The following is a 25,918-nucleotide window of genomic DNA, read 5'->3' as shown; positions in this document are numbered from 1 at the left end:
GGAATCAGAGACAGGCTACCTGTCATGGCTTTGGGATCTCTGAATAACTATGAATCCACCAAAACAGCTGCTGAAGGGCGCCATGATTGCACTTCCACATAAACTCCAGTTAGATGGTTGAGTTTTTTCTTTTTAATTCCCCTCTTCCTTTTGAATAAATGTTGGATGCCTTCTAAAACTGTAGTATACCACGGGATCTAAATCAGATGTGTTGATACAAATGAATATATGTTTAATATAAATTCATCATTTCATATAATTATAATCATTTCAAATGTAGGCTGTTCTAAAGGCGTAATACTATGTTCTTTGTCATAACACTTAAATTGTAATTTCAGTCAGTGAGTCGTCCGATTCCACTGGGTTAGGTATACGTCAGCAGTGTTGAGTTACCCACACCCACACAAGAACGTACTCTCAATTATCATATCAACCAGCTGCCCATGTCATAATTCCTGGAACAATGGAAGTGCCAGTGTGTGCCAGGCAGGCAGTGTGCTATGGGCAGAATTCATAGTCAGTCATAGTCAATGACTCCAGCCCCCCCTCTCGTACCCTCACAGCATGACACCATAGTCCAGCTGTTGCCACGGCAGTGTAGCCCAGCTGCACAGAAACAGTATACAAATATGACTGTGAGGTGAGAGAGTCTTCCCATTTGTGTAAGGTCACAGTAGGATATTGTATATGTTGTTGTCTTTATTAGCCTTATTTTGTATACTTGATGGCATTTGTTGCATGTTTTGTTGCCTCTGCAGTTGAAATATCCCCTCAGGGATCAATGAAGTAACCCATTCTACTGGAGTGGAACACTAAAAGCAAAAAATCCCAAGACCAGGGCTGATTTGGAACTAATTTGCTCAACTGTAAAAAATGATCAGTTATTTTAATTTTTAAGAACAAAACATTAGAGTACATATTATGTGGTGTCCATAAAATTGTATAACGATGATAAGAACGGCATGTTACACTACCATGTCTGCATTCTATTTAGCATTTCTTTGTATATATTCTATTGGTGCTGTAAGGGTACGACCATTCAAGGTTAAATGGCTGAGTGGGATCCCGCTTGTGATCTCTGTAGCAGATAGGCTCCCAGCCTGACTATGCCCCCAAGTGAAAAGGGCAGAATTCAGACCTTACTGAATTTTAATGCTATAGCTGAATGATCATGTTATGTCCCAAAAAGCGGCTGAATATGCACATCAGAGTTAACTCTGTGAGCCTCGTTGTACATCATGTACCATTGGACCAATTCAGGCTTGAACAATTGATTAATATTTGGTTTCAAAATGACATACTATGATGCATGGTCCTTCTCTACCATGTAAATGTAAGCTTTAGGGAGATGAATTGCCCCTAGTGAAGACTGTAATGTCCATGCAATGGATTTGCATATTTATATTATAGGTTACTGATAATAGGTGAGGTGAAGATAGAGGGAGACAGTGTGTTTGTCATTGTGCACATCATCCTTTGCTTCAGTGGTGGATGGTCTTATCAGTTCTGAATGAGCCGCCCATTCTCCTAAAGTCCAGACAATGTCAGAATTAGTACCATGTGTTCATCTGTGAAATATTGTTTGACATTTCGAATAATCCAATATTTCAGATTTCTAGTAATCTTGCAGATCTTCTGCTCCTCTCTGCTTTCTCCTGGGAAGGATCAGTGACTTGACCACCTCGCACTAGTCTTGGTACCACACTCCTACCACACGATACAATACATCCCCAGAAACTGATTTAAAAAAAGAATCCACTAGACCCGCAACAGTCAGTTTGGTATGCACTAGATATCCAGTCTTAATCAAGGAACTACTTTTAATAAAGCTTTTGCGGTTAGCTGAATGTCTGTTCACACCCCTTTGAGACAAGCTAAGGAGGGAGGGTTATTTAATAAAAATGTGTTTATCGATTTAGAGAACGTTTTGAAAAGTCTGTCTCTCTTTTTGGTAGTCTTAAGGTTGCCTCGGCTTTGAAAAACCTAATCCGCCCAGACAATGTTTTTGATAGTCTTATCACACTCAAATTATCATAGAATACGAATAAGACTTCAAAGTCCTTCTAGGCAAAATGAAACACTGTCACGTCTCTTGTACATCAAAATGGACCTAAACCGAACCTTGGGGAATGCCAACCAGGTGTAGCACCGCTCTGGTAGCCAAAGGCTACCCATAATCATCCATCAAAACATGTATGCAGGGACTGTTGTGTTTTAGTGCGTGGAGATCAGGTGTTTAGCTGGGATATGAGGTTAAGATGACAGGTGTTGAGTGTTATTCAGATGGACGTAGAACTAGCCAGCCCTGAGGCCAAGATAACCTATTCACTCTACCAGAGATTTAGTAAGGAAAGTTTTAGTAAGGACTCTTTTTGAATGACTGTAAAGATACGTTGGACACTATTGGCATTTTGTAGAAGTGGGTTTAATGGAAGGGAGACTAAACACACTGATACACTATACATATACTAACACTGGAATGTATTGTACTAATTAAAAGCAAAGGGTGGTTTAAGGGCATTTGTAGAACACACGTCTGTCATGAGGATTATGTGTAAACATGAATATGGAGGATTCAAAACATGTGACAGTGAGAACCACTATTCTGAATCTTTGTCTATTATCTCTCAGCAACATGGCAGGGTCACCATCAACACTTTTGAGACCACTACACAACGGCAAGAAACCCTGATATACGGTATATCAATGATTGAGGTTCAATTAAAGATTTGTTACAGAAGATAATGACAGAGCACATTCTTCAAAAAAGGACAGACCATTTCATTTTACACAATTATTGACTCATAGTATATATGATCCAGATTACATACACATATTTCTTGTTCTATTGACACTGAAAGCCTGAGCTGGCCCTTCATTGGAGCATGAATTGATGTGAGAGGATAGAAGTGCGAACATTGCTAAAGCTCCCCAACCTCTCTCTAGAAAGACAGGCTCAAATGCCACGGCCCCCAGTCACTATGAAAGGGTTGCCTCAGTTTGGTGATCAGAAATGATCTGTGCAACAGGCACGTCCGACAACAAAGCCATAATCACAATGTTATCATCAGACAGACTAGTCAGGGGGGAGGAGTGTATAGTTTGGCAGGTCTTCTGTTATTGAATATTTCCACTGGCACGGCAACAAAAGTGTGATGATCACTGTTCAAATGCATACAAAGGAACTGCCTTCTTGCAAACAACATGCTGACCTCTGGAGTTTTGCCGTGAAATATGCAATGATCAGAAAAGCACCTTTGTTTGCCAGTGATTAGTTTTTAAAGTCAGCTGTTAAGCACATTATGCCCCTCCCATCCCTCATGTCCTGTCATGTACTCTGAAATACAGAGATTGCAACCACAGGTACTACATATTTCTACACAATGCAATCATGGACAGAGGTGTAATTATTTTGGAATGTATTCTGCGAATGTCCAGGGTTTTCTTTGTATCGGTTGTGACAGGCAACATAAAAGGAAATGATTGCAGTGTGAAACAAGGAGGCATGTTTTAGTTTGTTATTAAAATTGAACTGTTTGAAATGACAAAATAACTTGATTCTGGTCCATACAAGAAGCCCTCGCCGTCTTTTCATCCTAATACGATTTATTCAATTCCTGCCATTACTTACTTTGATGTGTGCAGTATCTATCATACCCTTTATGTTTGTGATTGTGTGTTCACGTGTCTGTGTGTGTATTAATACTGTATGATTGTGTACTTGTCGGTGTCTGCCTCTGCATGGGATTCAGACCAGTCTTTAGCAGACGTGTCTTTGAATGGCTTTGGGTGGGTTTTGTTCCCGTTTCCCCAGTGGTTCATTCCAGTTGATTACTCATGTTCTAATGCTAATGGCGGACGGCTGGTTTAAGGTTTCGGCACTGTCAGCTGGTCAGTGGGACTGTGAGATATGTATAATAGGTTGTGACAGCACAGGGACCCTGTCTCTTTCACAGAGGATTTGATATGTGCGATGAATGTGGTTTTGCCCGTCAATAGACATATTAGTTGTCTATTATTGGTCAGATGTTGGGAGTCTGTTTGAGCTTTTCATCAGGACACTACCATAGAGAAGGGGGCACCTGACTCTTTGGGGTAATGTTTCACTGACAGTGAGGGAGATTTGTGGTGCATTTCAAATTTGTTTTAATTGAAAGATAAAGATGGGACTCACTGCTGAACAGACAAAGTTTTACAATTGTTTTAACATAAAAATATGAAACTTATTTCAGAAACTGAGAAAAGTTAAGATAATTACTGACTTTCATTCAGACACAAGTAGGAACTTTGCACAGATGTACATGTACATCATATCTGAAAACACTCATATTATTATAACAAAGGCTTGATCAATACAAAACACATCATTATTGTACTGCTCATACATGTCATTCTAAATAACTGAATTTAACTCATGTTTTCATCATAAAGATATGAATCACAATCAGTTTTATTAAGACAAATACTTCCGGTTTGCATAACTTCCCTGCATCAGCTGTTACCTTAAAGTGAATGTCGCAACAAATCTTGTCATCCAATTACACACATGGACACACCTTAGACAGAGTAAACTGGTTTCAGGACAAACATGCTCCTATGAGTTTTTTGGAGAGAAACAAGAATGTGAATGATCAAAGCATTGCCCTTCTGAATATTTTATTTTTATCAGTGAACAGTAAAAAATATTAACTATTGGACTAAACAAGGTTGTCTGTCTTTTACCAAAATTGCCAATGCAGTATTGTAAAATGTTTATGAAGTAAATGCTCCATCTTTATTTGCAATGTAAAAAAAATACAAATAAAGGAAAAACAAATATCAATGCGAACAAGTCTACCTGTTTAAACTACAACAGAAACATTGCTACAAATATATCTTTGCCTTCTCAAATATACAACTGAAGTTAATAACAAATATTTAAAGTGATGGTTAAACATTGGAAATGTAACACTCAGAATATCTAGACACATGACTTATATTAATTTAAACAGTTTCACAATACATTTGTAAGATTATTTAGCTATTTAATTATGCTTTTTAAAATGATAACCTTTCAGAGACAAAGCAGTATTCAACCAGCCATTACCATTAGGGGTTCGAAACTAAATGCTCCCAACCTTAGCTTTGAAGTACTAAAGGTGTATCATTAAGATGGGTTGGATGGCATGAATGATTAATTGGATAGCAGAGGTTTTTTTGACAGAAAAGCAATTCAAATGTAAAATTATGCTTTTAGCATCATAAGCGCCTCAAAATTACTGTAGAAAAGTCAAATATTAAGAAGGGTTTTTTCAACACAGAAATTCACAAAATGCAAACAACACATTAGAAAGAGAATACTTCACTATGAGACTCCACATAAATTCCAATAGTTTCATAACCAATATTTAACAACTTTTTAAAGAACATAAACTACCCTCCCAAATTCAAATCAAACTACAGTATAATCCTAATTGGCAATCATTTCCTTCCTCTCTTCTATTAAACGTGTGAAACAGTAATTCCTATCACTATCTGCTGTAGTCTTTCCATGCATTGTTAAGGAGTTGTTGTGGTCATTGTGGCGAAGCTTATCCAAACCAACAGTTATGCCTCCAATAGGTGAAGTTCTCTTGGCTCCTACTGGCCCAGAGCAATAGGACACACCCCCAGCCTGGATTATTGAGATATCATTGGCCCTTTTTGTCAAGGTTTTTGAGAGAGAATCTGTATAGTGGTTCCAAAGATACAGGGAATTACCATTTCTGGATCTGACCATCATGTCCTTTTGAGGAGGTTCTGGGAGCCTCACAGGATGGGTCCCTATAATTGTCAACGGTCCTTCTACAGACAGTCTGCGACCCCTTCTTGTTGGGGTGCTGTTCCACATGTGAGTTCCCATGTGGACCTGAAATGGGAGGCGAGAAACAATTACATAAACAAAATCAGGCCCAGTTACAATACATACACAATGGCGGACTCAATGTACTGTATAAAATCAAACACTTTATGATAGGGAAGGCTAAAACTGAACAACAATTTATATATGTTTCCAAAACAGAAGTGAAAGTGGACATGTGTAGCCTACCTTCAGATTTCCTTTGGTAGTGAATGCCCTTCCACAGACGGTGCATGCAAAAGGTTTCTCCCCGGTGTGGGTCCTCTCATGGATCTGAAGAGCACTGGAGGAAGAGAAGGTCTTTCCACAGTTCAAGCAGTAGTGCTGCTTAGGTGTCCTTCGAGGTGTTGGAGCATCAACAACTGATGTGGCGGAGGAAGTGCTCAAACCAGAACAGTCCCTTTCTTTGCCTGAAACATTCAGGAAGTTGTTTACCTCTGTCTTGATGATGATTGGATAGTTCATGGATTGGCCAGATGGGATGAGACTGGAAGCAAGACTGGGATTGGAAGACTCAAACAGCTGAGAAGGCAGATCCCTCATCTGGTGAGTTAGCATGTGCTGCTTAAGGTTCCCCTTTGTTGAAAATCCCCTGTTACAAGCTGTGCAAATGAATGGTCTTTCCTTGGTATGACTTCGATAATGGATGTCCAAGGCACTTTGGCAAGTAAATGTCTTACCACATATATCGCATGCAGTGTTCTTTAAGAAGCCTTGTTCATGGAAGGAGGTAATCATATCTGAGGGCCCCTTGAGATCTTTTAGTGGTTTTAGGTCTAAGGATGCAATGTCAGGGGAATTAAGCTGGAGTGGTCTTGAATTTATTTGTGCATGGTATGAATCCTGGAACCATGTAGGGTTACACTCAACAGAGACACTCTTGTTTGGGAACATGCATGTAGGCTGTTTTGAATTTGTAGTGTCAGAGCCTGCAAAGCCTTTCAGGCCACCGGAAAGAGATGATGAATCATAGAGTTGGCAGTCCTCTTCAGTTAATGTTACTTCCTTCAGGCAGTTGCCATGTGTCGTCATTACTTTGCCAAGGTAGCCAATCTCTTTACTATCAAAGGAATATGCTGCCATGTTATCTGAAGATGGAGATGAGCTGCCAGATGATGAATCAAACCTTGGCATGATTCCACTGTCTTGAAAGTCCTCCATTTCTTTATCTGAAAACTTGTCCAAGTCTTCTTCAGATACCATTGACTTTGTATTGCTCTGGTTTGGAAGGGATACACAGGGGATCTGGCCACCAGTGTGCATGCGGATATGTTGCTGAAGGACCATGGCGTTAGTAAACTTTCTTTGGCAGATGGGGCAAGAGTGTTGAACTCTCAACGGTGGCGTGGCACGATGAACAGCAAGGTGTGTCTTAAGGTTTCCTTTGGTAGAGAACGCTCGGCCACACACTCTGCACCTGTAGGGTCGCTCTCCTGTATGTGTTCGGTAGTGCATTCTCAGGGCACTCTGACAGCTCAATACTCGATGACAGATGATGCACTCATTTGGGTCACCCACCTTCTTGTCAATGCTCTCCACCAGTTCCTGCAGTTTGGAGGTTTCAGAACTCTGGAACAGATTAACTCCCCCAAAGGAATAATTGGTATTGAACTGCTTCATCTTGTTGGGATCTGCATGGATTGACTGAATATCAGTGGCTAGATGATCAGGTGATCCTCCCGCTTTAGGGGTCATTTTGGGGACCAAGTTTAAAGGGAGTTTCAGACCTTCACTTTTGAGATTGATGCTAAGGTTAGGGCTTTTTACCGCCTCTGTGAAGTCAGTGTTCGTGTTATGCTTTTCTGATGTAACAAAGTCACCAATTTCTGGTCTAAAAGGTGTGCTTATAGAGACAGACTGCTCCTCTTTCTTGATGAGAGAGAGAAGATTGGGGGATCTTGATGAAAGCAGCAAGTCAGTAGATGTAGGTAAAGCAATCAGAGGTGGTTTACCATCAAGCCAGCATGTGACTGCTTTCTCTGGGGGCATAGACATGCCGTAAGGAATTCCATTGCTTGTTGGGATATTGTCTAGGTGTTCTGGAACAGGGTACGGATTCATTTGTATATGTGGATATCTTTCCTTGTGGCGCTGAAAGTGTACCTTTAAGTTTCCACGCGTGGAGAAACGATTTCCACAGATGTTGCATTTGTATGGCCTCTCTCCAGTGTGTGAACGTAAATGGATTTGCAAGGCACTGTCACTTCCAAATACTTTGGCGCAAAATCTGCATTTATGTTTGAAGAAAGCCTCTTTGGAAGGGATTTGGGGATCAAAAACTGTAGTATTTGTTGGTTTTCCTTGAATTTGCTGTGCCAATGATGTCAAAGTGTTGGGGTTCTCCAAATTTTTACTTGGTATTGTACTAGCAGCTGGTTGATTGTTTTGTGGCGAATGAGGTAGACTGGAGTCATTCAATGATTTTACAAAGCTGTCTGGTCCAAATACTCTTATGGACTGCTTCTTTTGCGCTGATAAATTCAGTTTAGGGTATATACTGTTTTCAAATGTGGACTGCTTCTTGGAAAGCTTCTTGTTCATGGCCGAGTTCACCAGTTTACCCATGCTTTGTAAGGGTTCTGAACTAGACTGGGTACCGTCACCAGGACTACTCTTGGCTACCTGTACCATTGCTGATAGTTGTTTAAAGTGACCAATACTAGCAGACTGGCTGGCCAGGTTCTGAGTAAGACCAGCCGCTGCAGCTAGCTGCTGGGACAGATGTGAGCTCAAGGTCATGAGCTGATTGGCCTGCTTCGACAAGGGTAAGTCCTGGTTGCAGCTTGTGGTTGCTTCTGACATCTTCAACCTCTGGGAGGAAAACAACAAAACCTGGTGACGAATTTGATCGATTAGCTGTAGCTGGTGGATCTGCTGTAACTGCAGAGCCAAAAGCTGCTCCATGAGAGATGAGACAGACATCTTACCATTACCACTACAGCTAAAGTCAGTACAATTGAGCTGTGTAAACTGTGCCACCGCAACTTTGGTGCTCTCAAGGTTCTCAATAATGACGTTGCTGTTGAGCCATGAGAACATTCTCTTTTCCGATGGGTTGCTAGGTTGAGGTAGTGATGTTGGGAGAACGGAGGAAAATGAGATGTTGTCAGTTATGTTATCAGTGCTACTGCCATTGCAGCTGCTGCCACTGGTGCTGCTTGGTCTATCAAGACTACCATTGCTGCTCTTAAATCCAGAAAAATCCATAGATTCTTCACTTTCCTCCATTTGGTCCTCAAGGACATCATTGATTTCTTCAGTTTCAAAACTGTTGACCATTTCACTCTGTTCTCCCGGTGTATTAGGAGATGAGAAGCCAATAGAGAACATTTCAGAAAGCAACTCTGGGTCTTCATTTTCATTCACAATCAGGACTAAATTATTTTGAGAGCATTCTTTCCTGTGTTCCCCCAGATCCGACAGCTCTGTAAACTCAGCACAGCACCTGCTACAGACATAACCCTTGAAGGCCACTGAGGAAGGTATTGTCAAAGAAAGTTGCACATCCCCTGAAATACACAAGGAGGGGAAAAATGCATTTTCGTTGTCAAAATGTGAATATGAAGATTAAAAAAGGAAAAGAAAACATGAATGATAACTATCCATAGTAATGACACTGTACAACACAATAACTCATTACACATTCTCAGAGTTTTTTTTTGGTCTAATTGTATGAGCCAAGGAGAAGAAAACAACTGAAAAGGTGTCAGGAACAAATTTACAATATTGAGATGTTGATAGTCTCTCATATGTTGTCACTGCTCCTTCGTCATGTACACTTACAATAAAGACAAACATGAAACACGTAAGTAAGAAAGACAGGCTACATTAAGAATATGATAAATTACACCACAAAACTAGAATCCATTGTATAAAAAAAAACTGGTTGTATATTCTGTCATCAATGCAAAACATTCATCCAACATTAAAATGTAGAAAACATCATAAAGTTAATTGTTAAGTGAGAAAAAAGTCGAAACAAAACTAACATACGAACTATTGAGAAGTAACTGATATCAATTATAGCTGTGATAAAGTCTACATTATAAAATACTGTAAGTTATATCTAAACCATGTTTCGAAACCTGTTTGTAAAATACTGTAAGTTTTGTCGAAACCAGGTTTATGCATTGTTTTCTGAATCTTTAGGGTAAAAAATGAATGACCAACTTCCTACATAAGATGTACATTTTCGAAAAGAAATAACCAAAGGAAACATACCCACGTTTTCGGATAAATACATGTTATGGTCCAACTCAACATGTTGTGGTTTTGCCTGTTTTCTGCGCGACATGCTTTCCCACTCCGCATTAGTGCCGAAGTTACTAAAACATGCTTTAATGGAGTTACGCTAGTCGAATCTATCAACGAGCTAGAGCTCGTCCTGTGAACTAGGTTTCAAGTTGTGCCAGCTGACTCAACATGCACGGCGGGACTCGCTTTCGTGGATCACACAGCACTGACCACTCAACACGCCCATCAATGTCCTTCACAGAGGTGAGGTAGACTATAGTCCCAAACTTCTTTTTTTTTTACATTTATGTTTACGTAAGCAGAGTCAATTGGTGTTCTATATTAAGTAGACTGTACACAATATTCGTTAGAACACAACACATTACAATACATTTAATGTGACCATTTATTTTATCCACAAAATTCAAGTGACCTGAACAAGCTACCTAACAGGTTAGGAATTCACTCCCCCTTTGAAGTTCTGTGTACATGACAATTACTGTCCACCAGATCCTTTGATTCATGGCTGATTCATGTCACAGAGCCAAATACACAAATACATATCTGTCTCGTCCTCCTCTTTCACAGGTAAGGACCGGCAGGCAGTAAGCCAGGTGCTCAATGCTACATTACATCCTATGACTCATGCACAGTGCCGTCATTAGATACATTATGAAGGGTTGTGTGATCGTACACAAACATCTTATGCCTTGGGGCCTTGGTAACAGACAGCGGGGCCAATTTGACACTGAGTTGAGTCAACAATAACAGAACCTCTTAAAAACCTTCCAGAGACGGACATTGTGACTGAGAGAGAATATTATGAAAGCCTGTATCAAAATAAGCTATGAAAAAATCTTTCAAAATAAGCTATGAAAAAATTGGTTGGTCAAATATAATGTATTAATACATTTGTAAAGAAAAAGAGCCTTTGCCATAAAAAAATGTATTTTAAATGCTCATACAGAAAGAGAAACTGCATCCCATGACCATTATACTACAAAACATCAGTTTATTACCTCACTTTCATCTTTCTCTAACTCAGTAAGTTTACTTCAAGAAAATATAGTGGGTAAATGTCAGTCTGAGATACATTTGTAAGTAGGATTTTCGACCTCCAACTGGTGATGTCAGATGAGTGATAACAGACAGTTATATGCCTTACAGAAAATGTATTGAGTCAATTTCATGATTTCATCCTCTGTCATCGCAGCTAGATCTCATGCAGCTTTTACAACAATGTAACTGTTTGTGAGGAAAAAATTGTGTTTGGATGGAGAATGAATGCTGAGGAAAACAATGTTGTTTAACCCCCATCTGGCCTTCAGATGGATGTGACTTACAATGTCCCCCTAGTACTGACAAAAGAAGCTTATGAATGCTATGATTAATGCTATGCATTTCAATTCCTAGTTCTATGGAATAGTATAGATCCTGAATTTGAAATAATTTGCTAAATGCACACAAACTGGGCAAAAGGCAAGACAGACTGAGATTGAATGAAAAAGTTGGTATTTCTTTCAACAAAAAAACTTGGGAAAATGTTTGTAGGGTGCTATCTGTTCCAATGACATCATTTGACAGATGGTGAGTGATTACACGTTCGCCTTGGTCAAGTTTGTCTCCTGTTTATGAAACTATCCTAGCCCTCTCTTATGCATAAACTCCCCGGGTATTGTGTAGCCCCCGAAAGCATATGACTTCCTCAAATTTACTGTTTGTAATTTTTGAAAGGTAGACATGAAGTTTGTTGCGTGGTAAATCATGCCATAAACAATAAACAAAGGTACAGATGCAGTGACAAACAACACCAAATGCTGTCACTCACTAACCTCTGGATTTAATACTATCCTGTCAATCTCTTAACAGTCACTCTTAAAATCTCCGGTGTTTACAACATCCTCAAAAAGATGGCCACGGCTGGAAGGAATTGCCAATCTACACAGGGAAAGTATAGCATGGCGATTTATGACTGAGCTGTCACTCAATTCACAGGCATTTTTATACTCAGCTTTATGTAAATATCAAAAACGTACATATTTATTTAGTTATGATAAATGTGTTATAAATAAATATAGTTTACAACTGTCTGTCGTTTTCAGGCAGATTCATCTGTGAACGAGAGCTGAGAAAAAAGAGAAAAAAATCACCTGACATGACCTTTTTGGACAGACAGGAAATATATGGGATAGAGAGAGGGGGAGACACGCAGAAATGGCCTGAGCTAGAATCAAACCCAGGACTCTGCATGTGGGCATGATCTACGTGCTGGGCATCCTAGGGCGCTGTACAACGCTCAGGTGAGCTTTCTCCTGGGCCTTTCTGTGAGGAGTTTGCATGTTCCCTCCAACACTCACATGGGTTTCCTTTGCACAAAACCCCCAATATAAAAACATACAGAACCGATCGCTCATGGGTGAGAACTTGGGCGTGGCTCCTGGTCGCCATTGTTATGGTAGACCACAGGTCCTGGCAACAATTAGAGGAAGGACAGTAGGATGAGAAAAAGGAGAAACTTTTTTTTCGGTGGAGAGTGTGTGTGACGTTGCCTGATTAATAAATGTGTCTTTGTCTTCCAGATCCATTGCACAGTCAACGACAATTGTATTTATGTTTTCTGTCAACACAATGTTGATGTTATAATTTCTCTGTCTCAGTTATGGTAACATTGACATAAGTTATGGAGTGAGTGTTTTTTTTTTAATGACCTATGACTTTGCCAAGGTCCCGTTGTAAGGCATCACATCGAAAATGAGGAAAAAACGATTTCTAACACTAGTTTCTGATTAACAGATATTTATTAAAAACTGAAAAAAAAGAAAAGAAAATGGAATTGTTATGAAACATATGACAGATACTACACCCCGGTTTTTGAAGACGAAGAAGTGTAGCCATAAAATTATTTATTTTAAGTCTATGAGATTGTTTTGTTCTTAATTTTATGCTTATGTCCAAACTTTTGGATGGGAAACAGCGAGTACTCAAATCGCTGCTAGATACTCAAAACTAGAGTCTGAGCCCCATCTAGAGGTGAAAAAACTGAACTGACAATGACAACATACAGGGATTTCCAAAGGCAATGCATTTATTTGCAGTTTTTTTTCACAAACACAATTTGTAGGAGGAGTATGGAGCCTACAGTTTCATGATTTTAATGAACACATTAATTTAGCTAATGGGAGAAGGCACTTCTCAAACTGCAAAAAATAAAATAAAAGGAATTCTTTTTTACAAAATGTACAAACATTTTCCATGACTGGTGATGGGAAGTTGACAGCCAACAACAATACAAATGTAACTTTTTCAAATGTATCTATAAAAGTGATAATACTACATTTGAAATCTAACAATTTAGGAGGTATATGAGACTAAAAAATAAATATTTTTGTCAGTGAGATTGTTTTTTTTTAAATCACTAGTATTGTCATAGTTAAAAGACAAGTTACAACCTAAACTTAAATTATACTATCTTAAATATTAGGTAAAACACAAATTAAAAACCTGACAAAAGCGCAGTGATGTTTAGTTTTGCTTTGGAAGCCTCTAGATCATATAAAACCTGCATGCGTTATTAGAAAAGCTTTGACATTCATCTCAATAAGAACATACTAAAGGTAAAATGATGTACAAAGTCTTAAGAAGTCATTGTCAAGTGCTTTTGTCTGTGCTGTGTTCTTCATTTCATTCATTTCGAAAGCCATTAAATTAACCTTTGAAATACATTTCCATAAATAAAATAATCAATACATGATGGAATGATGCATTGTACACACCACAGAAAATGTCTAACACTGAGAGGCATTTCTTGGGTCATGGAACAATCTTTTAAGGATTTTCTACTCCAACTTGGAAGTTTGACAGATGGTTTTATCCCCCAAAATATCTGATTGTAGATAGAGATGAGAGCTATGTTGTTTAAAAAATGCTATATAAATAAAGATACTATTTATTTTTATTTTTTTACCTGCCTTAATCCAAATGAATATTAAAACAAGATTGGACGACTACAGTCTAACAATGCGTAGTAGTAATCAAATCACAACTAAGGTTCAAAAACATCTGATAAACTTTAATTGGGGATTTCAAATCCCTCCTATTGTTGTCAGACTAAAAATAGCCCTGGAAAAGCAAAATACTTGACTTAAAATGTGTAGCTTTGCAGAGTTTTGGGGATGACATTCATTCCTACGGTTTACAGTACAAAGAAGAGCACAGAAAGAAGGTTGACCGCTTGTAGCAGTTTGAACTATTCAAATTAAGAAGCTCATGTCCATGCTGAGAAAACCGCTAATCATAATCAAACCGCATCTGCTGTGACCTCCTGGCGACGTTGACGCCATCTAGCGACAGCCAAGAGCTCCCTCAGTGGGAGGAGCTGCGGTCGTTGGCCACGTCCTGCAGTCTGCGCAGGAGGGCGGTCCGGTGGTCGTGACACACCCTCTTGGGAGATGGCTCCTCCTCCAGCTGCATGCTGCGCTTCTTGGTGGGGGTCTCGCCTGTCCGGATCATACTGTTGATCTCCTGCAGACGCTAGGAGAACACCACAGGAACACTGAGGATCCACACCAGCTGTGGTAAAGCTACCTTCACACGGCCCTGAACATGCCCCTTTCCCCCTCAGTGACTGATCTGGTTCAGTCACGAGTAGATTTGAATATGACATCAATCTTTTATTCATAATAACAGTATAATATATACAACATAGAAAATATATATCAGTATATCAATGAAATGTTCCATATGTTCATAACGCACATAACAATGTCTTAAACAGCAACAATATGACCAACCCAAGAGTAAATCAGTACGCCCTCTGCATCGTGTATCAACATGCACGATACACAAGAGTGTGCCTGACATTTGTTAGGGTGTGTGTATAGGTATGTGTGTGTGTGTGTGTGTGTATGCTGACTCACGTGGGCCGGGCTGCTGCAGATGTAGTAGAAGATCTTGTCGCGGGTGGTGGGAGGGGTGGTGGTGGTGGTGGTGGTGGCGGGGCCGGGGCTCTTGTGGGGAGAGATGTAGATGGAGTGGTTGTGCGAGAGCAGGACCCGGCGTGGAGAGCTGCTCCTCATACAGGGGTATGGGCACAGCGGGGGGGACTCCGTCTAGGACACACACACACATACAGATGCACGCACACATACACACACAGACACACGGAATTTGTTTTAGAACATAGTAGTGTAGTCATATAAGAGTACACTATACATCCTAGTGTACTAACAATATATTCGTCTTTACGTCCTCAGACACGACTGTATTGGTTAGATGTCCTAGTCGCCCCCCTCTTCCCCCTTCTGTCCAAACTCACCCCTGCGGAGGGCGAGCCAGGACAGTATCGCAGAGCGTAGAGGCGCATCTGCTTGATGTAGACCAGGTTGTAGAAGTGGATGAGGTCGCCCCTCTCCTCCTCCTCCTGGGCGGCGGGCAGGCCCAGGGACGACGAAGGGGAGAGGGAGGAGACCGTGGAGGAGGAGGGGGCGGCGGTGGGGGTGGAGGGGTCGCTGCCTGGCTGCGGGGCGGGCAGGGTGCTGCTGGAACGCATGGTCATGGGGCTGCTGTCTCCACTCACTGGGGGAGGGGGGGGGGGAGGATCACCAATGAGCTGTTGTCATCGTTCTCATGGGGGGGAGGGGTTTGATATGTTTGCATAGGTTAAGAAACGTGTTTGTATGTGTGTGTGTGTACATATGAACGTGTGTATATATCTGTCTGGTTTATCTATTGGGGAGTCAGATGGCTGAGCGGTGAGGGAGTCGGACTAATAATCAGAAGGTTGCCGGATCGATTCCCCGCCAAGCCAAATGACGTTGTGTCCTTGGGCAAGGCACTTCACCCTACTTGCCTCGGGGGGAATGTCCCTGTACTTACTGTAAGTCGCTCTGGATAACAGCGTCTGCTAAATGACTAAATGTAAATGTAAATGTAATCTATGTGTGGATGTGTGTGTGTATTTGCATGTGTGGTTTATGTACAGCATGTGGGTGTGTGTACTCTCACCCAGCTCCTGCCTAGCGTCTGCAGGAGAGTTCTGTCTGTTGCCCTCGCTGTTTCCCGAGTGACGCCTCATCCTCCCAGAGATCAACACACTCCTGTAGACCTGCAGTTGGACAGGCATATGAAAACAACATGTGAACAACGCACCAGAACACACATGACTCGCTATATATATATATATATCTGCTGTGAGTACAAACATACAGACAGACGGACGGACAGACAGACGGGGACAGACGGACAGACAGACAGACTCACACTGCTGCAGGCCTGTGGCTGGGTCCGATAGGACCTCATGATGTTCTGGAAAGACTTGTCCTCCTTGGTCACCTGCAGAACAGTGACAAACACACATGCCTTGACAACAGGTCAAGTTACCACACACTCACATGCACACCAATACATAAGAGTGCCTACTTAAATACACACATTGTTAACAGGGCAGGTTAACTCTAGGACTCAAACGCACTTAGACACACATGTACAGCATATACATGCATACGTACAGTACACACACACACACCTTGGTCATGACGTACACTGCACACATGAGGAGCTGGTCGAGGTGGCGGTCCATCATGAGCTCGGTGCAGTGCACCAGAGAGTACTCGAAACACGTCCAGATCTTCCTCCGCAGCTCTGAGGAGATGTCCAGCTTCACACACAGGTCTCTCAGGCGGACACTGGCCAGGTGGTACACCTGCCGTTGGCACACTCATTAGAATCCCAATGGTGGTATTATGATCAGAATAAGCTACATTTTGAAACTAGTTGGGCCTTCCTGGTAGAGTAGGCACAAACGGAAGTCGATGATTTTGAGGAAGGTAGGCCTACTTAGCAATTACAATGCCACGAGTATGTCAAGATCTGACTTTGAAATTCTGGATTCTATTTGTTTGGACAAAATTGGAGTCACGGTACATTGGAACTATCTAGATACCCTGAGTAGGCAGGTTTGTTGTTCTGGAGGACAATAACATTTTGTTGGAAGATCATGTGGTATCTTTTACGATGAAGCATATTTTAAATGTCTGCTTCTTCCTGGACCACACCAGACTGTGGCAGGAAGACAAAGCTCACCTTGCGGAAAAACAGTGAAAGGGAGCCCTTCCTCTGAGGCTTGCTGATTGGCTTGCTGGCTGCAGGGCTTCCCTGGGGGGCGGGACTACTCTGGGTGGTGGTCACTACTGGTTGGGTGCTCAGAGTGCCAGTCAGGGATTGGGCGGTCAGAGGCTGCAGTGTGGCTCCGCCTTGTCCCGTCACACTCACTTGGACAGGGATGAAGGTGATACCTCCGTTCTCATTTGCTATTCCTGCAAAGGTCAAAGGGCATTAGAATGGCCACTACGTTGCGCTACACTGAATACTAAAGGTAACTTCCCACATACATGCAGAAGATGGAAACGCACACGTAACAAATGTTATAACAAACCAATCTATCGTACATGTGATATGGTAATATGGCTCTCTCTAGAGTTCACACCTAAAGCTACAGCTATACGTACAATGCGCTGCACACAAAACCTCGGGATCGGACACTAACCACACAATCCCCTCGCCCTCACCTTGCACCGGTATGGTGACCGTCTGGCCGTTGTTGGCGGTGACGGTGGCCGTCGCCATGGAGACCACGGTCTGCCCCGCGGGGATGGTGCTGACCAGAGGGCTCTGGGTGCCCCTGATAGGCGTGGCGGCCGTGGTGATGGTGGTCGTGGAGGAGGGTTCGATGGTGACGGCGTTGGCGCCGTCGACGAACAGACGGCGCCTGAATGTGCCGGTGGGGGGGGAGCTGTAGCGGTCCTGGAGCGTGGTGGGAGAGGGAGACACGCCTGGAGGGGGGGGGGGGGGGGGGGGGGGGTGATAAAGATAATGAACTACTTGACTTGACCAAAAAACAAATAAAACGTCACACCTTCCATGCACACACACACTCACCTCTGGCGGTGCTGTGGGAGGTGAGGTCAGCTCCATGGTGGATGGGGGTCCGAGGGGCGCTACCACTGCTGCTGCCTCCTTCGCTGTCCTCCAGGTACTGAGGAAGCATCACCTAGAGCACCAAAACACACACACACATGACCTCCTCTGGGACTCACATCTAAACACCACATACATACACAGTTATCTGTCAGTATGAAAGCCCTTAATGTCTCTTCTTTAAGTTCAGTTATGGGGTGTCATCTAATTACAGTTTTGAATTGTGTACGCTGTTTCATTGAAGCGTGATGCCTCTGTCGAGGGCCGATTTGTTATTGCACCTGGAATATAAGTGTATATTCATTTGTGTGCGTGTGTGTGCATGTGTGCGAGCATGTCTGTGCTTGAGTGTTGAGTGTGTGTGAGCCGGTGTGTGTGTGTGTGGGTACAGGGATGGGGTATTGTGGGCCAGCTCAGACCTCCTGGCAGGCAGGGACTCGGTTCTTGGCCCCCTTCACGCTGTCCCACAGCGGGGAGTCTCCTCTCCACGCCAGGCTGTCCAGGACCTGCTCCTCCACCTGGTTCAGATGCTTCACCACCTCCCGGAACAGACCCTGCTCCGCCCGCACCAGCACCTCAATCACCTGGGCATGACGCACACGCACGCCATCATGGACACACACACACAGGAGTGGAGAAAGTCACTAACTAGACTGTTTCGAGTAGATTTGGGTGTGTTTCTCCATGTTTAGGAGAGACTGAGGTCTGGTCCCCTTGCAGCAGTCAAGATAATGGTGTGTCATGAGGCCAGGGCCAGTGTGTTGTGCTACCTTGTAGAAGTGGTAGGCAGGAATCTGGAATATCTGGATGACTTTGGGGAACTCCCCAGGGGGGCGGTAGGAGAACATGACGATCTCCACGCAGCAGGCCAGGAGGGAGCGATGGAACATGTCCTGCTCCAGAATACCCTGCAGTGTGCAACAACACACAGACCACTCTCACACTACGTCACACTTTTTGCATTTGGCGGTCCCTGAAAATGGAAAAGAAGGCTTCGACCCATAACCTGGTGTTCTTTCTACGAACTGATTAGATGAGCATAACAGTCAGGCTCGATCGACTCACAGATAGGTCTGTGTCTCCTAGTCTCTTCTTCTCCTGATCAATGACAGCCTCCAGTATCTTGTAGTAAAGAGCTTCTGCCAGGCGGAAATACTTGACTGCAATGTCTGTGGGAAAAACAAAATATATAGATCATCATTATGTAGAAAAGGCATCCATCTAGACTTAATTATATGTATGTAGCCAGAGATGCGTGCGTATGTACTGTCTGGTCCAAGTTTGTGGGTATTGGTGTGTGTCCAAGTGTGTGTATGTGCGTGTACCTTTCCCCAGGCCTCCGTTTTCTTCCCCCTTGCTCTCGTAGTGTTGGCAAAAGAGCTGGAACATGTCCTTCAGTCTGGAGGAGATGGCTTCACTGGGGTCCCTGGTACACCCCCTGAACCCAAACATCCCAGCAAGACTGTTAGTCTCCCCACCCCAGACAAACACAGCCCATACAAACTCTTCCACTGAATCTGAAAGAGTCAAAATATTCTGAGCAGGCAAGATAAAAAAGTGCATGTTCACACATTTGTAAAGGATTGATGCTTAACATAACTCACTTGGCTTTTGCTGTAAAATCGTAAACATATTTAAAAACAATAAAGAGAGCGTAGTACCTCAGTATGTCCACCAGTCTGGTACTGGGGCCGTGCTTCAGCCCTGTGAGTAGACTGTGGAGGCGTCCCACGCTCTGCGTGGCGGTGGACACAGGCGTGCCCATGCTGTTGTCCTGGACGTACTTCCTGCCGGTCAGCGGAGTGGACACTTTCAGGGTCGAGACCTGGGAACAGCAGAATGAGGACTGTTTACTTGACACCCTGGCAGAAACAAGGATCAACAAGCTTCAGAAAGTATTAATGGTCAATTTGTTTTAAGCAAAAAGGTATACTTTATGAGGACAGAGTAGTACTGGTGTTATTTTCTCGACCTTCACTAAATCACCACTAAAACACTTAGTTTAGTAACTGCGAACGGTATAAGAATAAAACTTAACATAAGTCCACACATGCATGTTTATTTGCATACTCTACTTCCATCAGCTGTGTGATCTTTGGTCTCAATCTGTTCATTGATGTTGCCATGTGTACTGTTAGCGTGTGTGTGTGCTGTCTCTTACAGTCAGACTGCTGTATAGTCGGTAGGCCGACGCGTCCTTGTTCTCCAGCCTCTCACACAGGCAGGGCCCCGGGGTGCCGATGTCCTCGTTGGCCCCCTCTCCCAGGAAGATCCTCTCGTCCAGACTGCCTATGGCCAACACGTGCTCCTCATACACCCGGCCCAGAGACGCACTGGAGACCCAGAACAAAAACACAACACGGTCATACACCCAAGTCACATGCATTCACGTGTCCGTGCGCACGCACAAGCGCACAGGCTCACACACACACACGCGCGCACACACGCGCACACACAGGCTCACACACACACAGGGATCAGAAGCATGATATAGTACTATTCCACTAGCCACTAGAATGACAGGTCGACACTTACAAACTGTCCCCAAAATTCATAGGATCCAGGAACCCAGTTAGGCTATCCTCCTTCCCTTTGAGAATCTGTAGAAAACAAACACAACAACAAAAATGATTATAAAATGACCCACTTGTTCCATCTACAGGACCTGAGTAGATACGGGAGATGGGGCATTGTTGGTCCTGACCTTCTTGTGGAAAAGCCTCTTGATGAAGGGTTTCCAGAAGTGCTCCTTCACCCCCTTGGCTTCCAGCACCAGCCCATCATGCAGTTCACACAGATGCTCAATGAAGCAGTAGGAGCCAGGGCCAGGCTTGTAGTCCTTGTTGCCAAAGTCCTCGGGTAAGCCTACAGGGGGGGGGATTTAAAGTGTTGTTTGCAAAAGGAGCCCATGGTGTGTCTATCGTGGAGTGCATACAGTATACTTGTTTCTATGGAGGCAGTGCTAGGAAGGGAGGGGCTAGAGTGGACCTACAGAGGAGCATTGGGAGCTAGCATGGTGGAAGTAGCATTAGGATATAGCTGAAGCTACCTCTGAAGCTTGGGTTGAGAAGGTCCCTTCTGCCGTTGCACAGCAAAGCGTTGGTCAACACCAGGTCCAGAGCACACAGCAGCAAGTGGTACGAGTTCACCAGGTCATCGCTGATCATAGGGAAGTTCCCTGGTCGGGGAAGGGGGGATGGAGAAAAAAACAAGAGGGGAGGAACAGCGAGTGAGGGTGTGTGTGTGTGTGTGTGTGTGTGTGTGTGTGTGTGTGTGTGTGAGTGAGAGAGGCCAGATAAAGGATATGAAAACTCCTGGTTGACACTAATTGTATATATCAAACACAGAAACATTGTTGACATGTCCAGTCCTCAGACACAGGCAAGTTCTGTTCCAATTGCAATGGGTTTCCAAGCTAACGGATACACACTAAAGTCATTGGCAGAGAGCAGGAGTTCTACTTTTAATGAGGACTAAAGGACGTGCTTAGGAGGCTAGCCTAGATTCTTTGACTTTCCAGTCAATGCTAACAAGCCTGGACACACACAAACACAATCCTTGCTCAACCATCCATACTGCTGTGGGAACTCTAATCCTTGTTGGCCTCATTCTGCGCTCTGTAGGAAGAAAAAAAATTGGACCACAGCCAGAAGATTTGTCAAGCAAGAGTCACTTCACTGTTACTTTTTATCTCTGTCCTCGGGGTGTAAATTAGGTTGTTCCAGGCATCACTATAATTTTTCGGAAATCCCAGGGTTGCCTTTAGTCATACAGTGGTTCTTTTAAGAGCACCTTGTTTGTTGTCAGGGTAACTCTTAACAGGAGAAAAACGATAGGTCTCTCTTTCGGAGGAAGGCGCACGGGGGTTCTAACCTTTAGCATGCACAAACAGGATCCAGCAGAAGTTGAAGACTTCCGAGACGGTACATGGGTGGCGCCTGCAGTGAAACGAAGAGGAGGGAATGTTTCATTTCATACCAACTTGAATCTCGTCACAGCAGTGCCGAACATTTGGTCGAAAACATCATTGAACAGGACTGCACGGCCGATCATTTCAACTGTCAACAAATAAATACATAAACAAATACAAAATGGGGTCAGAGCTTGAGGAGGGAAAGCAACCTCTGCTTTCTGTTTCTGTGGATCCGCGGGGGGTCGTCTGAGGGGGCCTTGAAGATAGCTTTGAAGATGGGCACGTATTTTTTGAAGATGACAGCGGAAACGGTGAAGTTTCTCTCCAGCTTTTCCGTGCTCTGACGGAACTCCTCTGGCAGGTTGGCCATGTCCTGCCACTTCTTCATCTTGTTGAAAAACTCAATAAGGCTTCAGGAAACAGAAAAGGAACAGAGACACCAAATAAATAAAAAAACAAGCATACAGAGTTACAGTTATATGTCATTACATAAGGTTAGCATTCAGTAATATTCAGTAACAATCCATTTCGTAATAATCATTTTTTTTTAACAAAGTGTACCTTTGCTCAGAACAACGAAGGATCCTGGTCAAGGACACGTAGTTCCCCTCTGTGATGCCTTTGTCAACCGTAGGTACTGCTGTCCTACAGGCCACATAAAGAGCACATGCCAGCCAGTGGAGCTCACTTCCCTGTGTGTGTGTGTGTGATGGACACAAATTAAGAATATACATGAATTTGTACTTTACATATACATAAACTACTGATTTTTTTATAAGATTAGATGTATAAGTATTTAAGGGGGGACGTGATGACAATAAAAACCATTCGGACAGGTGCTCGCATAAAATACCATAGATATACTGTACATCCCACAGGTCAACTGAGGTCAGACATGAAGTTTGACATTTTGGAAATCCTCCCTTTCTCTCATCCATATTTGTTATTTGCTTGAACCTATGACAATCCCAGCAATGTACACCTTACATTTTATCTGGGCAGAGAACTCGGTAGGTTGTTTTCGAATGTTAATGTTAAAACAGGCGGCTTTGACGGACCAGCGCGTAGGCTTTATTAGAAACACATAATTTAATTTGCATTGTCTTAAATGGCAAACAACATTTGGTTTACAAACTTAAATAGTAGAAAAGTAATAATGCAAAGAACCTGAAAGTCAATCACACACAATAGGACGTTGTATTGTCGTATTGTTGTATTGTCCTAGCCCTAATCGATAGCCTATTTGCTTTAGGCCCGCCTCTTAACGCAATTAACCCCACCCCTTTAAAATCCATAATATGTGTAGCCCAAGGCGTAAACAAAACTAGCTATATGTGTGCAAAAAAGAAAGAAACGCTAGTATTTCCCTTCACCTAAAGCTAGGATTGGAGAGGGAAGGACTGCCTCTTCAAAATATGAACGCCAGTAAGCAGGCTCACACTGCCCATAAGGCATAATATTATTCCATATCAGGAATAATAATGCTTACCTCCAATGTGTAATTTTTGCTTATATCCTCATAGCTTTTCCATGCCTCGGTGCTCGCCTCCTCGTCCATATTCAAAGATCGACACAGATCATCAAATCCCATTCTAGCTTGCTGCAAATAGTCGTCCTCTTCGCTCATTTTGAGTATTCCAATGGGTGTCCTGACAATCAAATTCTGTGCGAATGAGCAGCTTAAGTGTCAGAGCAAAGTCGACTTTACATAGGATATTTGTAAAGAACATTAAAATGTTGTTATCTTCGTGTGTGCAGTGAGATATACAATTCTGTACAGTGCAGCCATTTAAATGTCCTTTGAGTGACAGCTGCTACTATGCGCAGTATATTTACACTATGTGCGTGTTCACAAAGGCCACGGTCTGGACATAACGCTTGTTTTGGACCAAATGTAATAGCGAATACAGAATTAGCGTAAAGGAGTTCACGCCCACTTTATGCGCGTTTAAAACCTTGAATGGTTGAACAACAAGCCAACGGAACAGAGTACTTCCGGTTACAAATTGTGTTCGCGATTCAAAGAGTTTCTCTTGAATCGTGGTTCTTCATCTTTTTTCTTTCTAAAGAAAAGTAACCTAATTGAATTCCTGTAGAGGAATATAATCATTGCTTGAGTTTTACTGTTTTATTTTGGGGTTTTAATCCCAATCAACAAATCTAATAATTTTTATCACGTGCTTAGGCTGCAACATAATTGTAGGCCTAACAAGTATAAAAATATTTATTTTAACATTTTAACAAGTTGCAGTTTCCGCGAACTGCATTATATTCGCAGTAGATGGCGCTGCAGTCCAGGTCAACATATTGAGATCATGAGCCTGTCTTCATAAAAACCTTCACAAGTGTTTTTTGTTTTGTTTGTTTTTATATAGTTAGCCATTTTCACTGATTTCTCAGTTGAAATGATTTACATTTACATTTATTCATTTAGCAGACGCTTTTATCCAAAGCGACTTTCAAGAGAGAGCTTTACAAAGTGCATAGGTCACTGATAATAACAACAAGATAGCCCCACAGCATTGCGGGTAGTCAAAAACAAGAAGTACATATTGTGAACAACCAAAAAATAGTGCTAAAGGGAAGAAACCATAAGAGCATGTAGTTAAACAAGTTAAATTACACAACATTAATCTCTAAGTTCAGGTGTACCTGTAGAAAAGCAATACAAATAGGATTAACTCAAATAGAATACAACAGTTTAAACCAGCTACCACTAACCAACAAGAGCAACAGTCTAAGCAAGAGTCATTGTGATCCTTGAGGAGACTAGCGTTGGGTTCAGCAAACCATTCCTAAGTACCATTGTACTCCCGGAACAAGTGCGTCTTGAGCCTTCTCTTGAAGGTGGAGAGACAGTCCGTGTCTCTGATGGAGGTGGGGAGTTGATTCCACCACTGGGGTGCCAGGCAGGAGAAGAGCTTGTGCTGGGACCGGGCGGTCTTGAGAGGTGGGACCACCAGGCGGTTGTCTGAAGAAGACCGTAGGTGGCGGGTGGGGGTGTAAGGCTGCAGGAGAGACTTGATGTAGTCGGGCGCCGTCCCGTTCACTGCTCGGAAGGTCAGTATCAGGGTCTTGAATCTGATGCGGGCCGTTATGGGTAGCCAGTGGAGGGAGATGAGGAGCGGGGTAACGTGGGAGCGTCTGGGTAGATTGTAGACCAGGCGGGCCGCTGCGTTCTGAATCCTCTGAAGAGGGCGGGTTGCGCATGATGGGAGACCGGCGAGCAGCGAGTTGTAGTAGTCCAACTTGGAGAGGACAAGTGCTTGGACAAGCAGCTGGGTGGAGTGCTCAGACAGGTATCTCCTGATCTTCCGGATGTTGTAGAGGGTGAATCTACACGACCGGGAGACCGCAGCAATGTGGGCCGTGAGGGAGAGCTCGTCATCCACGGTAACCCCAAGGTTCCTTGCAGAGGATGAGGGGGTCACCGTCGCAGATCCCAGGGTGATTGAGAAGTCATGGGAGATGGAGGGTTTGGCCGGGATGATGAGAAGTTCCGTTTTGGCAAGGTTCAGCTGGAGGTGGTGCTCAGTCATCCAGGCGGAGATGTCTGCGAGGCAGGCCTCAATCCTAGCTGAGATCCCCGGATCGGTCGGAGGGAACGACAGGTACAGCTGCGTGTCGTCAGCGTAGCAGTGGTAGGAGAAGCCATGGGAGGTGATGATTGGTCCAAGTGAGGTGGTGTACAGAGAAAAGAGGAGGGGACCAAGGACGGAGCCCTGTGGGACACCAGTGGAGAGCTGGCGAAGGCCTGACAGTTTGCCTCCCCAGGACACCTGGTAGGATCTTCCCGACAGGTAGGATGAGATCCACTGGAGTGCAGTGCCAGTGATGCCCATCTCAGAAAGTCTGGAGAGCAGGATCTGGTGGTTAACCGTATCAAACGCCGCAGAAAGGTCCAGCAGAATGATGACCTG

General features: G+C 43.2%; 2 protein-coding genes across 2 annotated transcripts; both read right to left on the bottom strand.

Annotated features, from left to right (window-relative positions):
• Nucleotides 1–4,375: 4,375 nt before the first annotated feature.
• LOC124476775 (sal-like protein 1) lies at nucleotides 4,376–10,259 on the bottom strand. The gene is made up of 3 exons (XM_047034120.1): nucleotides 10,100–10,259; nucleotides 6,068–9,387; nucleotides 4,376–5,887 (listed from the first exon to the last, which is right to left on the bottom strand). The coding sequence occupies exons 1-3, from the start codon at nucleotides 10,170–10,172 to the stop codon at nucleotides 5,450–5,452; spliced, it is 3,831 nt and encodes a 1,276-aa protein (XP_046890076.1). The 5' UTR covers nucleotides 10,173–10,259; the 3' UTR covers nucleotides 4,376–5,449.
• A 2,894-nt stretch (nucleotides 10,260–13,153) lies between these two features.
• rbl2 (retinoblastoma-like 2 (p130)) lies at nucleotides 13,154–23,819 on the bottom strand. The gene is made up of 22 exons (XM_047034439.1): nucleotides 23,488–23,819; nucleotides 22,560–22,690; nucleotides 22,208–22,408; nucleotides 21,959–22,023; nucleotides 21,135–21,263; nucleotides 20,790–20,950; nucleotides 20,621–20,685; nucleotides 20,247–20,418; nucleotides 19,747–19,910; nucleotides 19,411–19,523; nucleotides 19,151–19,254; nucleotides 18,856–18,993; nucleotides 18,505–18,669; nucleotides 18,047–18,158; nucleotides 17,677–17,940; nucleotides 17,192–17,424; nucleotides 16,635–16,811; nucleotides 16,370–16,441; nucleotides 16,115–16,214; nucleotides 15,426–15,685; nucleotides 15,028–15,219; nucleotides 13,154–14,641 (listed from the first exon to the last, which is right to left on the bottom strand). Exons 1-22 carry the CDS (start codon nucleotides 23,623–23,625, stop codon nucleotides 14,474–14,476), a joined length of 3,324 nt encoding a protein of 1,107 aa, XP_046890395.1. The 5' UTR covers nucleotides 23,626–23,819; the 3' UTR covers nucleotides 13,154–14,473.
• Nucleotides 23,820–25,918: the final 2,099 nt, after the last annotated feature.

This window comes from Hypomesus transpacificus, chromosome 14, assembly GCF_021917145.1.
Source record: "Hypomesus transpacificus isolate Combined female chromosome 14, fHypTra1, whole genome shotgun sequence".
NCBI classification, from domain to species: domain Eukaryota; kingdom Metazoa; phylum Chordata; class Actinopteri; order Osmeriformes; family Osmeridae; genus Hypomesus; species Hypomesus transpacificus.
Note: the sequence above shows the minus strand (reverse complement) of the source record. Positions and strands in the feature narration are given on the sequence as shown.